The sequence below is a fragment of the Dermacentor variabilis genome, unplaced genomic scaffold, assembly GCF_050947875.1.
Source record: "Dermacentor variabilis isolate Ectoservices unplaced genomic scaffold, ASM5094787v1 scaffold_12, whole genome shotgun sequence".
Taxonomy (NCBI): Eukaryota; Metazoa; Arthropoda; class Arachnida; order Ixodida; family Ixodidae; genus Dermacentor; species Dermacentor variabilis.
Window position 1 is genome coordinate 8,114,250 of NW_027460280.1, and position 16,181 is coordinate 8,130,430.

Below are 16,181 nucleotides of genomic sequence, written 5' to 3' on the forward strand. Positions count from 1 at the left end.
CCTTGCATCGCTTCGTTCGTGGTCGTGCTGTTTGCGCGAACAAACGCGTCACACACGCAACTCGACTGCTCTGCGCACACCAAACGCCAAAACGCGATATTCCACCTTCGTTCGTGGTCGTGCTATTTTGAGCATACACATTCGTCACACACGCAACTTAATTGCTCTTTGCACACACCAAGCGCGTCACAAACACACCACCCACCCACACACACACACACAGCTTCGATTGCCGCAAAATCCGCTGTTCCACCTTGGTATCGCTTCGTTCGTGGTCTCGCTGCTTGCGTGCACGCGCAATGAAACTCCCACCCTGTTGCTCCGGCGAGTTGGCACAAACCCTGCGCTAGCGCATATTTCTATGGGCCCCGTGGCGCGCGCATGGGGACTAGGGCGTTTCAGGAGCTAGGCGCGTTTTTTACACAACAACTAGGGACCTAGACTCCCCTAGGGCGAAAAGTTACCTAGATATATAGTTCCCTTTGGTGCCGCGGGGGCGGCGCTGCAGTCGACCGGCTGCACAGGCGAGCGAATGTAAATGCGCCGGGCGTAAGCTGCTGACACGCACGTGGTAGTAGCGAAATGCCATACTAAAACGCTGCTGCCACGCACGGAAGTGACGTCAGAGTTATGATGACGTTTAAACAAGTATGACGTGTTCCGGTTTATAGTTTTGCGCGCGCTGCTGGAGCTGCTTCAGCTTTTCAGCTTAGCTAAGACACAATTTTACGATTTCTTACTGTATTGTGTGCTAGAATGTTGTTCTAGTTGCGCTGGGAGAATCGGATGGTGTTCGAACTTGCGTTCACGAGCGACACTTGGACGCAACGCTCGAGCAGCTCGTTTCCTTATGCCTTGCAGCGCGTTTATGGTTGGTAGTGTGGTCTTATGTAGCTCCTGTTACGTTTTTCGGTGCTCTTGTTTGTTGAATTTGCTGTTGTGAATGGGGCACATGTTGGCTTTCAGTATGGCAGAACTTTTTTCTCTTATGGTAAAAACGTTTAAACGCGTTCTAAACTCTTGTCGCTGCAGCCAGAGTGCGGGAAGCCTCGAGCTCGCTTCTTCCCGGCGCCGCCCCGGCTTCGAGGGCCGCCGGGGACCTTCTCCATCGGCGTTGCCGCCGCTGGGACACGACTCTCAAAAGTTCAGAGTTGGCAGACCGCAGCTCTGGGCCATCCGGCAAGCCGAAGGTGCCGCTCGAGTTCAAGGACTTCGAGCCGCCACCTGACAAAAACTGCCGGACCATTCTCTATTAAAGTTTCTTCTTCATCCTTCGTAGGATTGCTGTTGCATATATTGCCCGAGTAAGTGCTGTTGCAATTTTTTGCGGCAATGTCGCATTTACCTCTACTGTTTCTTGTCTTGCATCTTCATGCTGTTTCCCTGTTTACCTCGGATTTTGGTGGCTAGCGAATCGCGACTTGCTTGTGCACCTGCTCGTTACAGTTCAAAAGGCACATGTTGAGCAACCTGAATGTAAACTATGAAGACAAATATTGCAAAAGGTGGCCCAGCCACTCATAGCTCTACTTTGGTTCAATTTTGTTGTAAAGTTTGGCTGTCTTGAAGACCGAGAAATTTTCTTAAATTTCTTCCAGCTAGTTTGCTAAGCTGCTATTTAGTATTGCTTCTTATGATGGCGCTGTGCGAGGTACCAAGTTTGCGCAAATGTTCCTCGCAACTTGTTTGTAGACACGACGTAGCTTCATTGCAGGAACCTGCATTTTGTTATACATGTGAAATGCATGCTAATATGACCAGTGTGGGCTTGCAGGTCCATGCATGCCGCTCTCAAGCAAATGCCGTTTCCATTGTATGAATCTTCCTTGACCTTGCTGCACTTCACAGGGCTTGTTTGGTTAATCCTTTTGTCTGTGCAATAGAATGCTCATAGGTCTTGAGCTTTACCCTGATCCTTTTGTCCAACAAAAAAAAAAAACTCTTTAGGCATTGCGTTAGGGAACATATCTGGGTGATAATGTGACAATCTTTGCCTCTATAACCTTTCTTTTCTCCCATCTTCAGTGAAGTTGTCAACCACCTGTCCCTTCGTTCGAACAGAGTGCCATGCATTGACAGAAATTCTCATCACAACAAGAAAATCTCTGAAGGAAATTTTTGAAACTGACTAGGACTTCGTCTTGGGCAAGTTGGTGAAATCTGCGACGCATTTTTTTTTTTTGTGCGCAAAAAGATATTTATAGAAGAAGGACACATGAAAGTGCGAACTACCAACTGACTTAATGATTCAAAGGATGGAAGATAGGGTACAAATTTTGTGCACATGCAAGAGGCGAATGTTGTGACAGTGCTAGTTTGTCTAGTAATGCTACAAATCGGCATTAAACAAGTGCACTTCTGGGGAATTAAGGCAATTGAAGTGCTACTGACATGTGCACCATCTCTCTGATAAAATATTCCTTCGCGAGTTCATGTGCTGTTTTGTTGCTGCTTCTGCCCAGGATCACAATGTTGGAAAGCACGGCTCACATGAGCAGGCCTTGCAATGTGCGCTGCACCATCCGGTTTATTTAAATTGTTTGAATGCTCCCTCAAATAGTCATTTAGGCATTGGGCCGTTTGGTCTACATAGAACTTGCCACAGCCGAGAGGTATCTCATAGACCAACCCACAGCACAATGCAAAATGGTTGGCATGATTTTTCATACACCCTTGTCTCGTGGTATGAGAGCCACTAGCAAAATTATTTGCTTTCACGTCGATAAATGTTGTACACTGTTGCACACATTTTTGGCGTGACAGAATGGGTCTTTTTTTTTTTTGCATGAGTGCGAACATTCATAGCGATGGAAACACAAAAATTGTTTCAAGTGAGGCACTAGATCACCCAGAGCAACAATCTAAAGAAAACATGTATTTTATGTTAATCTTGATTTATTAAACAATTTTCTCGCCCTAATGTGGCAAAGAGGACATCTTAACCTCTACACGGACAGGCAGAAGAATGACAATTCCATGAGAAATGTCAACATATGAGCATGGAAAGCGCAGTTGCCAGTGATGTGAGGACTGACGACTTAACAAGTACCACAACGCGGAATGGAAAGCGTATGCGTCAGCTCCCGCCTTTTAAAAGGTTGATGCTCTTATTGAACACGCCAATGCCATGCTGTGCCCCGACCAGCTTCAAAGCCGCAAACTGCACTGTTTTGCAGTACGCTGCGACTGCAGCCCACTTGTTGCCTGATGTAGATTCCGGATTCCGGAAATGGGCTGAGAAGGTCTAAGCCGACACGATGGAAGGTCTTGGTAGGGATGTCGAGCGGCTGCAGGTAACCGGTGGGGAGCTGGGAAGGCTTCTTACGTCGTTGGCAAAGTTCACAAGTGGGGACACAACATCGTACGGAACGGGCAAGGCCCGTCCAAAAAATACGGCGACGTACACGGTCATAGGTTCGAGATACGGCAAGGTGTGCTGCCGTTGGTGCGTCGTGAAGCTCTTCTAGAACAGTGGAGCGGAGGTGTTTAGGTATTACAAGTACAAACTCAGAGCCGTCCAGATGAAGGTTACGGAGGACGAAGAGGCGTAGAGCAGCATCGGCTGGAGAATGTTCAAAATGGTCTATGAGTGCTCTGATGTAGCCGTCATGATGTTGCTCGTCGGCGAAATGAAGCAGCTGTGATACAGAGAATACACAAGAAGCACTGGCAATATTGGAGGAGTCAAAGTTGTCAACAGGTAACGCGACAAGCAGTCAGCGTCTTGGTGCAGGCGGCCAGACTTGTACACCATGGAATATGAAAATTCTTGTAGCCTCAAAGCCCATCGACCAAGCTGGCCTGTAGGGTCTTTTCGTGATGAAAGCTAGCAGAGAGCATGATGGTCAGTGACTACGGAAAAAGGGCGACTGTAAAGGTAAGGACAGATATTCGCAACTGCCCAGACGACAGCAAGGCATTCTCATTCCGTAATGGAATAGTTGTGCTCCGATTGTGCTAGGAGGTGGCTCGCATAAGTAATAACGCGATCCTGTCCACGCTGACGCTGGGCTAAGACGGTACCTACGCCATGACCGCTGGCATCTGTACGCAATTCTGTAGGGGCATCAGGGTCGAAGTGGGCGAGAATGGGTGGTGAGGTTAGAAGAGTGACAAGACGAGAGAAGGCGGCGGCTTCTGAAGTACCCCGCACCTCCACCAGAATGTTACGTGTGAAAAGACAGACGAAAGGGGCTATTTACAGGTTATTTACACTGGAGCCAGGCAGCCAGGCCGACCCTCGCTCGCACTAAGAGCTGCGACGTCATCTTCGTTCTCGTGGCGGCCCGTCTTTTGAGCATTGCTCGATGATATTGTAATAATATTACTGCGAATAGAGCTTTTGTAATTGAGAAACTGAAGTAAATGCAGGACACAATTAGACACTCCCTTAGACATTCAAGTACTAGCCAGATGATGAAGGCACTCCTCATTAAAATTCTGTCACTGGAACTCATCTACTAGTAATAAAAATATCGCTGCATTGCATTATAACATGAAAGAAAATGCTTCTTGTCTAGTTCTATATGATTTTTAGAAAAAAGAACCTATTGAGGTTACCCTTGAAAGCATCGCCCACGCTTTTGTGTTTAAGTAGTTATTATGTAGTGCTGAGCTGGCTTTTCTGGCTCGTGAAACTTGCACAAACTTCAAGTCGCAGAGAATTTTATGTTCATGTGATGTCGTGGTATGTCTGAACAGTCCATGCCACTTGACCAAGAGCAGCTGCAGTGGTGAATCCAATGTTCTGTCTTGGGTCGGTTGCTCCATGGCCGCACGTACGCATTTTTCGTAGAAAACTGTAGCACCATCTGTAGGGCGCTGTTTTACTCACCGATGAAAGCAAAGGGCAGTCGTGGCGTATGCAACGTCGCCACTCCCTGCTCAGGAGCAGGTGATTTGAATTCCTCTCTAGGTATGCGGACCCTTCAGACGCAATTTCCTCGTAAACTAAGTCTTGTTGGCACGAAACAAGCACTGTGAGGTTTATGGAATGCTACTTTAATAGGCCGCATTTATTTATTTATTTCATACATACTGCTAGCCTCCATTTCGAGGCTGTTGCAGGACATGGGAAAATACATTGCATCAAAATATGAATGGCAAACTTATACACTTGTTAATATTGTAGTTTACGAGAAGATGTAGTTGAGCAATACAATAAGAGGGTGTGACCTTCCTGAGTCAGCCCTTAAAGGTTAATGAACAAAAATGCAGAAGCATAAGGCAAACAACAAAAAAAGTACACCAAACCAATTGCAAACATATTGCAGTGTCTGTAGGCGATACTTATAAGTTCAGATGCGTACTCAGACCTATTTTTCCAGCATAGGAAGGAAATCGTCAGGTGAACAAATTATATCACTAGGCAATGAATTCTAATCACTGATTGTCTGAGGAAAGAAAAAAATACCTGAATGTGTCTGTGTGGAACCTGTATTCAATTAAATGTTTAAGGTGTTTAGTTCTAGTGTTTCGCTGTTCAGAGAAAGACACATATGCACCACTGTGTAATTTGTAGCCCCCATTAAGGAGGTGGAACAGAAACTTGAGGCGTAAGAATTTAGCACGCTTGCAAATAGTACTATAGTCCACTACTACTTAGTAGTCTGCTTTGTATTTTCCTTTAATGTCCCATGAAATGACCATATTAGGGAGCACTCAAACAATTCAAATAAATTTCAAGGTGTGCATCTTGGCATGCTTTGCAAGGCCTGCTAACGTGAACTGTGCTTTTCGTGTGTTATGATCTTGGGCAGTGCATGAGTTCATGGAAGCATACGGTGTTAGGACGATCCTGCATGTGTTAGTAAATGTAAATTATTTTAATTGCATGTAACCTTAGAAGCAGGCTAGTAGCCAATAAACTCTTGTTTGCTAACCCAAGGCATCGAGGCGGTCAAAGTCAGGGTCGTTGACCATTTGCCTGCTCCTAACCCCAATTATTGGCAAATCAGTTCTGTAGAAACCCGCAAGATCAAGGAGGGTACACGAAAAGGAAAATTCTTGAGACCCATATGGGTTTTTAAAAAAAGGCGGTGACTGGTGACACGCGTAGTAGAGGCGAAATGCCATACCAAAACGCTACTGCCATGCACGGAAGTGATGTCACATTTTTGACCACGTGATTGTGACGTTTAAACAAGTATGGCGTGTTCCAGTTAACAATTTTGCTACAGTTTGCGCGCGCTGCTTCCACTTTTGATCTTAGTTAAAACATAAATTTATGGTTCCTTACTGTATTGTGTAGCAAAATATGCTAGTTAGTTGTGCTGGGACAACCGAAATGTGCCTGAGCTTGCCATCATGAGCGACACTTGGGCCCATGCCTAAAGCAACTCATTTCCTTATACCTTGCAGTGCCTGTTATGGTTCATAACGTGGTTTTGTGCAGCTTACTGTTCAGTTTTTCAGTGCTGTTGCTCTTGTTTGCTGAATTTGTTGTAAATGGAGCTCGTGAGTGTCTTCAGCTTGGCGGCACTTTCTTCTCTTATGACAGAAAGGTTTAAAATATTTCTAAACGTTTGTTGCTGTCGCTTACTTGAGTACGTTGATCGTGAAGACTTTTCCTTTTTTTTTTCCATCTTTCGTGGGGCTTTGCATAATGTGCGAGTAAGTGAGCTGTCGCAAATTTTTATGGCACTCAATGCAGCGTTTACCTCTACTCTTCGTCTACTGTACGGTTTCCCTAATCACGGATTTCTCGGCTCGATTGTGAATCACGACTTGCTTGAGAACCTGCTAGATAGCCCAAAGAAGGCTACAGCATCTACATTCTGCGCCTGCTCGCAACACTTCAAAATGCACATGTTGAGAAACCCTAATCTAAACTATGAAAACCAGTATATAGGAACGTGTTCTACTCAGGCTCAATCTTGCTCTCAAATTAAGTTTGTCTTGAAGCCAGAATGCGGTGCAGCTTGTTTCCTAAACTGATATGTATACTAGCATTGTTGTTTCTTACGCTGTTATCTGAGGCACCATGCTTGCACGAACATTCTTCGCAACTTGTATGGAAATACGACGTACATTCATTGCAGGAATCAAGCTTTGTGTCCTGTCCTTCTCTTGGATTTTATTTTCGCGCTATTCTTGAGCTCGAATCAGGAATTTGTCATTGTAGAACCTGCACTACGTAGATGTGAAATGTAAAGACACTATACTGGTAGGTGGGTGTACGCAAATGTGTAAGTTTCTAGGCTCATGCCAATCAAGAAAATGCCAATTTTTCATCCCGTGAGTCTTTCTTCACCTTGTGGAATTTCGCAAGCCTTGTTTCAGTCATCCCTTGGTATCCGTTGCAGCAGCTCAGTGTCTATAGTGCCCTGCTGAGCACAAGCTCAGTGGTTTGATTCCCGGCTCTAACAGCCACAGTTTGATGGGGGTGAAACGTAAAAACACTTGCATTTGAGCTTTGGGCGCACTTTAAGGAATCTCCGGTGGTCAAAATAAACTAGAACTTACGATGTAAACCACAGTGAAGTTACATGTCAAAACCTCACAGTTAAAGTAATCTCTTGATCTGTATAACAAAATTCTGATAAGTTTTATCCCTTAGCATGATCCTCTTGTCTAATAAAAACTTTTTAAGGCATTGTGTAAAAATATGTTTTGGATGACTACTGAGTATTTTTTCTCAAATCTTTTTCAGCACCAAACCGAAGAAGTTGTCGATCACTTTGGACTTTTCTCAAACAGGGTGTTGTCCGGTGATTGAATTTCTCTTCACACAAGGACAGATTGTGAAGGAGATTTTGTAAACTATCAGCAGCAGTAGAGAACGAGGCACAAAGAATAAAGGAAATTGATGGACCCAATTTTCTGTTATTTACTATGTTGTGAAGGAAGCAGACAGTGAAGCTGGACAATATGTAGGGGAAATCATAATGTAGAAATAATAAGTAAAGAGGAAGTGAAAGTTGATAGAAAGACAACTTGCTGAAGGTGGGAGCCGAACCCCCATACTGTGCATTAAGCATGCCGTGCATTGCCAATTAAGCTACTGATGTGGTCGTCCTCCCATTTACTTGGCTATCTGTGTATGTGTAAGGGGTAGTCCTGGGAGGGTTGGCCAGCACTGCTTCTCTCGGCCATGTCAGGGGATGTGGAACATCTCTAACTGATGATGTCAAATTGTATGACTTCAGGATTAGGCAACTGGACAACAAGCCCTTAAATGCTCCCTCATGGCATCAAGGCAGCCAAAGAAAATACCTTTGACCAGTTGCTTGCTGCAAAGCTGATTTACTATGTGACTCCTGTTCTTAAAAAGGGACGTTCCACATGTGCTGTTGTTGGCTACGAGTGGTCCTGGCTAGCACTACTAGTGCTCTTTTTGTATGTGTACACAAATACCTAAGAAAGTGAACAAGGGAGGGCCCTCATGACAGCTTAACTGGTATAGCACAGTACGTATAATGTGGTTCAGCTCCCACCTTTTCATCCACTTTCATTTCCTTTATTTCTACATTTCAATGAAACACAATTTCCCCTGTGCTTTCTCTGGCTTTGTAGTCTGTTTTTTCATATAGTAAAAAGAAGGCTGCCTGAAGTTCATACAGGCCGCTTCAGTATTTTTGTACAATCCCATAAGAAAAGGCATTTGTTCCCCTCGGCTAAAGAAATACAGAATCCAGGTTTGTGCAATTTATCTGATATGTCCACATTTTGGGACAAAGTCTTCATGGACTATCTGGAAGCAGTGGCGAAGCCAGTGGGTAACAAACTGGGCACAAGCCCTCACTCCCCCCCCCCCCGTGCACACACACACACACACATACAAAATTTCTATCTATATGGGATCTGCCCAGCCCCCTTTCCGTCCGCAGTAATGTTGGTGCAGCCCGTCCACCTGCTCTCCCTATAAAAAAAATTTTGGCTATGCCACTGTGTTGAAATATGTGCCACAGTAGTCATCAATGTTTTAAGAAATTGAGGAAGAAGCTAAACAAGTGAAATGTCGAAGAAAGTTCTCAGGTGTGTTGCTCATGCATGGCAACATGCCAGACTGCATGGCGAAATTTGGTTTGCGATGCACTCTGGCATGTTTGAAACATGCGTGCCAACTGCACGCTAGCCTAGCCTGATCACTACTGCTGTGCACAATTAAAGTCATGCTTTTGACATCAATTAAACAGTAATCTGATTTAGAGAAAAGCATGCTTCTGCATACTTTTGCCCTTTCACTTGCTGGCTCTGCTGGTTGTTGCCAAGCTGGATGATCGTGTAGCTGGTGAATCTGCATTCCTGACCCCTTCAACTTGAGCACAAGCCTCAGGTATCTCCTTTTCTTTTGCACAACCTATACCTTGCAGCAGTTGTTGCAGTTCATAGTGTACGTCTGTGCAACTTGCACTCTACATTCCAGTTTTGTACTTTATGTTTTGTTTGGTTTGCTGTTGGTTAGCCCTCATTAGTCCTACCACACATCTACTGTTCTGAACCATGTTCACGATATTTAACTATATAAGGAACTTCCTTGTTACTTGATTTGTCTTTTACATATGAGAATTGGATCAGAACTACCCTACTTTGTTCATACATGGTCAATCACACTCGTGTCTTGTTGGTTAGCAGCTCCACAGTGAAGCATGTCCAATAGTGTACCTTATGTGATTTGGATGTGTGGACAAAAGCACAGGTGCACACCTCGCATTTAGCCAGATATTTTATCAGGTGCTGTATTTTCCAACCACTTATTTAATTTACTAGTTTTACCTTTCATCTAAGTGCGGATGCTACTGAACTGCTATCACTGGGGCTGGCAATATTATATATAATATATGCTACCTTTGCAACTTGGTCCCTGTTAAAGCTTGAAGAAAAATAATCCTATAATACAAGCAGTCACATAATGTACCCCTGGAAAAAGATGGTTCATTTGCAAAACCTACTCGACATAATTTATTAATAAAAAGAAATTGGGTGAGACAGATGGTATGCCCTTCCTGAAATTATAAAAGGCAAAGTAGACTGGTCTCATTTTTTTCTACACCACCACAGCTGTGGTGCATGCTGGTAATTGCACTACAGCTGAGTTGCGAACAGAGAGCATATAAAATGTGTAATCCACCGAGTCTTTTTGATCATAGGCAACAGTTTTTTTCGTTGAAGCATTGTGACATTATAGTAAAGGAATAAACTGTTGCGTCCCTGTATGCTGCAATGAAATGCAAAGGAACAAAATTCTCTAAGTCTTTATTTCTTTCAAAAAGACAACAGCTTGCCACAGGAACACATGTTTAAGGACTATAGCAAATTAGCCTGACAGAAAAGCAAGTAAAATTTTTTTGTTGGTTTGATTTCATGAAAAACTGCTGTGGCTGCTAGTGCAGCTTGTAAAACTTAGGCAAATGGAACGTGGCAATCGTGCATTTTCACCACAATGGACACGACGATGCTGTGAAAGGCACAAAGATGTGAACAAATGAAAGGATCAGTCATGTGCAGTGAAGTCTTAGAAGTAAGAGAGGCTTTGAAGACATGCAGCAATACCAGATAAATATAACGGACAAATGAGCATTCAGTATGAAGTGCTGCTCACACGGCCAGGCTTGGCCATTGTAAACAAGAACAAACATGCATTGCTCGGTCTGTATACCTGCGCTCATCTGCTATACAATAGTCCTAGCCACATCCCTGACCATTAAAAATCTGCCCATTCATTTAGATGGTTAGATAACATTGCTTTCTTGAACTCCTGGCATTGTTGATAGACAGCACTTTAACTGCAGGGCTACAGTTGCGTATTAGTGAATGCGTCTTGTGACATAAGCAGATTGTAACCACTCGGGCTCAACAAAGAATTAACCTCACGCTCATATATTCAAGAAAAAAAAACAGTTCACCGAAGCATTTCTATACTTTCTGCAGGAAAAGAAAAATGCAATAGAAAGCATAACCAACGCTTCACAACCTTGCATTCAACTGGTCACTTTTAAGCATTATTGCTCATCTTTAAGGTCCTTTAATGAATCAAGAAAACGTGCCAACAAGCACCTTGTAACAAAAATTGTGCAACCCAACTTTGTTGCTTCGTACAACTATTAGAGTGCTTGAAAACAGCAAGTCAAATAAGCCATAAAGCTTACCATTTAAGAAAATCCTTTGCTGGGCTAGTTGGTTCATTATCAGTCTAATAGCGGAAAGTGCAAACTTCAAACGGGACAGAAAGAGAGTCCTGTGTCTGTCTCTCTATCCATCTCGTTTGAAGTTTCTGCTTTCCTTATTCCATTCAAAGCTTACTGCTTCCAAGTTCCTCATAGTGTATGTGATATTAACCATTGCAAAAGCATTTTCTTCAAGCAAATAAACATCATTAAGTAAATTTCAATGCATGTCCTTATATTTAAACATGCATGCAGATTATATCCTTGGTCGAGTCACTGCTGAAATGTAAACACATGACCACCACCATTTATATGCAAGGTGTCGTAATTTGGGATTGTCAAGCTTGGATATTAATGCAAAACGTCATTGGAGAGCAACTTTTTTTTTCTTCCTTTATATACTTCCTTGAGTATTTTCTGCCGCAAACAGAAAAGAATCTGCTTCACATAGCTGGTGCATGTTAACAGATGCAAGCTTTGAAACACATGCCATTCACATTGAGATAATGAACTTTCACGTCTACAGCCCCTCAACTTGGCCAGAAGTGTAGTCGCTGAATATGCACTCTGACCACCACCACTGCTTCCACAAAACTCATGTTGGTGAATAAGCAAACTCTATAACTATTACGCAGTGCCTTCCCACCGTGTTCCAAATTCTCCTAAGAACTACAAGTAACATGGCAGGAAAAAAGCATGCATCTGCGTGCTAGGCATGGTGAGATTGGTCTATTAGGTGCTAAATTGCAGCAAATCCATTGCCTTTGTTGCAATACACTATAAGCAAAGCTTTCCTGAATCATTACATTTACATACTATGCAAAGAGATACATGATCTCTGCACTTGTTTTTTATTTCTATACCATCTGCTTTAAATGCAAATGAAAGGTCTCATATGGCGTTATGGTATGCAACGACGACTTGCAGCTGAATGCATCATTTTGCAACTGGTGACAAAAGCATTGTGAGCAGTGGTATATGTACGTAGAAGTATGGCTTTTAGAAAATTTAGCAACGTTGAGTCGGGTATTGCTAAAAAAAAGTTTGTGAAACTGTTTTGAAGGTGTTAAGACACAGCAGTGCATGTCACAAAGATGCATGCATGTCTATGGCATTTGCACTGCCTTGCAGCATTGTTAGACATCATATACTACAAGCATAGCCTCCCATACACTTTTGTCAGGATTATATTGGTTATGCTGGGCACCTCGTAAATTTTTCACAGTCATGCTAAGAAATTTACTACTGCACCCAAGACCCAAACAGAGTTTCCTTTGTCTGTATCTGACCATAACCTTCGAAGTCTTGTAGTGAAAGGACACCAGGATGGCAGATGCTTAGAGGAAGTTTATTCAACGGAGTTCCTGAAGGAGGCAAAATTGTCAGCCTTAACACTGCTCAAAGAAATCACTGATGTAAAAAGTTTTGCATTGCTGTTCCATGTTTCCTATTATTTGTATGTGGTACCTGAAGGTAAAATATTAATAAAGCTCTTGAAGGGAACGGTGCTAAAAACAGGACAATGAGAGGAGATCCAACACTGTGCTGACTAGAACCAATATTTATTGCATGTTGATATCAATATATACTGGATGTACAATTTGGTGCAGAAAAAAACAGATGATGACGTACAATATGATTGTTAAGAGAACGAAATCACAGGCTGAATAGATGCATGATTTTACAGCTGTGTAGCGATAGTGGAGGCATGCCGACACAATTTTCAGAATATTTATGGATGGCAATAATGTCTTCAAAAGTTTTCCATAAGCTTTGTTCAGGGTGCCTGCCTAAAACTATGCACTGAGAAAGCGTGACTTTATGCTACTGCAATAAGGCATACATGTATGCTTCTACTTCTTTGCAATGCCTCCATGACCACTATTGTCTCTTGAACCAAATATGTACTTTTCAAAGGTCATACAGAGAGGTTGGCTACGGTCTCAAATGTCTTATTGGATGAGATCCATCATGGAATATTGTGGTCAAGTGTATCCCTTATTCTATTTGATAGTGAATATCTTGTACAATACTGAGACTAAAGAAATGGGTCTGTAGTTCTTCCAATTCTTAAACACCTCCATTCTTGTAATTATGCTCGCATTCTTTAAAGTCTGGTATGCTTAGCGTTGTTAGGCATTGTGAATAAAGAACTGCAAGATTCCAGTGCAATATCTCCTCCATGTTTTATCAAATCAACTGTTATTTCATCTTCTCCTGCCACATTTTCCTTGGACTTATCTTGCGAAGCCCTTCAAACCTGATCAATAGTTACACATTGAACGTCCATTTCCTGTTCGCTACTACATCCAATCATGGTTACATGGCTGTTATGGGTACGGTACCCCTTTCAGTCACGGTGTCTCCATATGAAGATACGACTTTCTATGTTGCGTTTTTCATCAAAAAGCGAAGGAGTGACACTGCACACTGGTGGGGATAATATGGGAAGCATACATAAATGCAATGAACGCCATCTGATGAAGCGACGAAACACTACTAGAGAAAAAGATGTTTGAAGACGGACGACTCCATGTTTTACGGAAGCTCTGGTTTGTCGCTGCTCAAATTTCTCTTTTGCAGCAGCCTCAAACATTCAGAACGGTTAAAAACCCTGTTTTATGTGAAGAAAGAGCTACTTTTAAAGAAAAACAGTTGCACAATACTCATAGTTCTATTACTGAATAGTTTTGATCCTGTTTTCATCCGAGTCTCCATTCGGAGACACTGTGACTCACTCAATCTTTTTTACCACGCCGGCGAACCATAGCCACTGTGCGAAAACTTAAAACCACCGACACTTTTTGGACTTCTTGGGCAATCTAGTTCACCGTCGAAGAATTAAACTGTGTTTTTCAGTGTTCCTTTTAGTTTTAAGTGGTGGCATTTTTTAAATGCACAAATCGTCGTACGCACTGTTTCGTCATGAAGGTGGTAAATGCTCACATTTCCGGACCATGAAACGAACAACGTCAGTCTGGCAATTATGTCGCTTCCTCGAATGGTTGTCCAGATACGAGAGATTCCTAGTTTGGTCCCAGAACAACAGAATTTTGTTTGGGCGAAGTTGACCTGCAGAAGCAGTACAGACTGTTTTCTGTTTTTGTATTTGAGAATTTTGTCTGTGCTGCAATTTAGCATTTTCTTTTAATGTCCAACCTGAATAGCTCATTTTGAGTCACCATCCTTGCTCTAAACATGATGCGATTGTGTGAGGTAGGATGCAAAGGACCACTGGCCCCAGCAAGTCCAGTTGCCGTTTCCTTAGCAAAGCAAGTATGAGAAGTGTGTGGTAGAAACCGGGGCCACTGCCGGAAATGCGATGTTTTTCTGTGCATCGCAGCTCAGGATCACTTCTTCAAATATCACAACCTGTCAACCAGTCGATGCACCACTCGCACAACCCTGAATAGATAATGCCCCTTCTTCCTTTAAAGTGGCATAGTGAACTTGCGATAGAAAGTATTGAGTCATGATGTCTCCATATGAGGACGCGATTGACTTTGCAAAATAATATTCCTAGAGAGGGGAATTTTTTTTTTCGAACTCTGGACACCTGAAACATTCATACCTGCAAGCTCGAAAAATGTCCTGACAGAATACCATCATTCGTGACTGAAGGGGGTACAGTTCAGTATAGTAGCCATGAAAATGGCTACAAATGCTAAGTTTGTGTTAACAATGACATTTTGTAAATACCAAATAAGGTTATCTCCTCAAAATAAGCCAACATAACGCAAATAATTTCCATCTTATTTCATGCCTGGAACTTCTTGTAAACTTTCATTATATATATACTCACAAAAGTGACCTGTTCATCTGTAGCAGTTGCTGGCCTTATGAAGACAAGTCCCTTTGTCAAAACGATGGCTTCAGCGAGAATCCTTGTTCAATTACCATGTATCTATTCTTGTCTAGGTAGCACTTTAGAGACAGAACAATTGCTATGGCCACGTCCCCACCCCATTCACAAGCTGTTACCATGTAAATCTACTAAACCTTGTGTTGAACTCAAACATTTTTTCAATAAACAGATTTAAGTTCTGCACTCCCTCTTACCAGGTAAAATTTTTAATTAACATGCAGCACCATCCATAAATAGGTTTCAGCCTATTTTTTAATAGTACCACATTTAAAATGTGTAGCACACCTGCAAACACCAATGGCCAATGACAAAGTTGGGTAAAATATTGCATACTAAAAATAATGAAATTATTGTGGGAATTATCACACTTCCAAGTTCTTTGTGCACACAAAAGAAGCTATCTGTTGTCAAGTTACACAGTATCGTAGTACTATGCATGCAAAGTGCAGCAAAACTGGGTAGTTTCCATTTCTTCATAAGGTAACCTTAAAATACATCACAGTTGCTCATACTGAGCTTTGTGGCCACAGAGGTGATGCACTCAGACTCGCAAAGCTGGTGCACAGTAGCATAGAAACAGAAAACATACATGGGTGTTCTGACAGCACCTACAAAGATGGAGAAGTTGCTTGGGCTGCATGACCAAATGGCATTGTCTGACTTCACAAAAAGTGATGTAACAGCCCCTCCTATTTTTTTTATCTCCCTCCCTCAATGGAGATTAAAATAATTTAATAGTGTCATTTCAGAAAAGAAGTAGGGGTGCTCAAATAATGAAATTTTCTTACTGCATCTACATATGTTTGAGGAAAGCAACCTCCAAATACTGAATCAAATTTAGAATTTCTAAAGTTGCTGAAATATAAAGTAAGTGTAGAGTGCTAGTTGTAAAAAATGAAGTGTGTTGGCATTATTTACTTGGCTTGTTTACAGGCACATATAAATGCATATTATGCTGTTTGCAAAATAGATGTCCAGTCAACTGAGGAGCGCATAAATGAGAAACAACTACTTTTAGTTATCGTGGTATGCCATGGCAATGACAGTAATGAAAAAAAGAAATTTGGAATAGCACATCTGGAGCCATGGAAAATGTTGAGTTTGTTCAAGGAGAAAAGTGTAATACTAAAGCACTGCACATTGTTTTAAAATGATTGATACATCATGCAAGTGGCCAAATAATAAATTGTTTTGCCAAAATCAAACAC

General features: G+C 42.3%; 1 protein-coding gene across 4 annotated transcripts; it reads left to right on the forward strand.

The window, feature by feature from the left end:
* The first annotated feature begins 641 nt into the window (after positions 1-641).
* Positions 642-7,812, forward strand: LOC142565914 (uncharacterized). 4 transcript variants are annotated; one of them, XM_075676514.1, is made up of 4 exons: positions 642-871; positions 1,033-1,304; positions 2,026-2,149; positions 7,652-7,812. In XM_075676514.1, the coding sequence occupies exons 1-3, from the start codon at positions 851-853 to the stop codon at positions 2,120-2,122; spliced, it is 390 nt and encodes a 129-aa protein (XP_075532629.1). In that variant the 5' UTR covers positions 642-850; the 3' UTR covers positions 2,123-2,149; positions 7,652-7,812. The 4 variants fall into 4 exon arrangements, 3 of the variants coding, with proteins under 3 accessions (XP_075532629.1, XP_075532628.1, XP_075532630.1); XM_075676513.1 differs by having other exon boundaries at positions 2,026-2,145; XR_012824914.1 differs by having other exon boundaries at positions 644-871; positions 2,062-2,145.
* The last annotated feature ends 8,369 nt before the right edge of the window (positions 7,813-16,181 follow it).

Coding starts and splice junctions, on each gene's coding strand:
- LOC142565914 (XM_075676514.1), top strand. CDS start 851: ATGCCTTGCAGCGCGTTTATG. Junction 872..1,032: donor TGCCTTGCAGCGCGTTTATG/GTTGGTAGTGTG, acceptor TTGTCGCTGCAG/CCAGAGTGCGGGAAGCCTCG. Junction 1,305..2,025: donor CTGTTGCATATATTGCCCGA/GTAAGTGCTGTT, acceptor TCCCATCTTCAG/TGAAGTTGTCAACCACCTGT.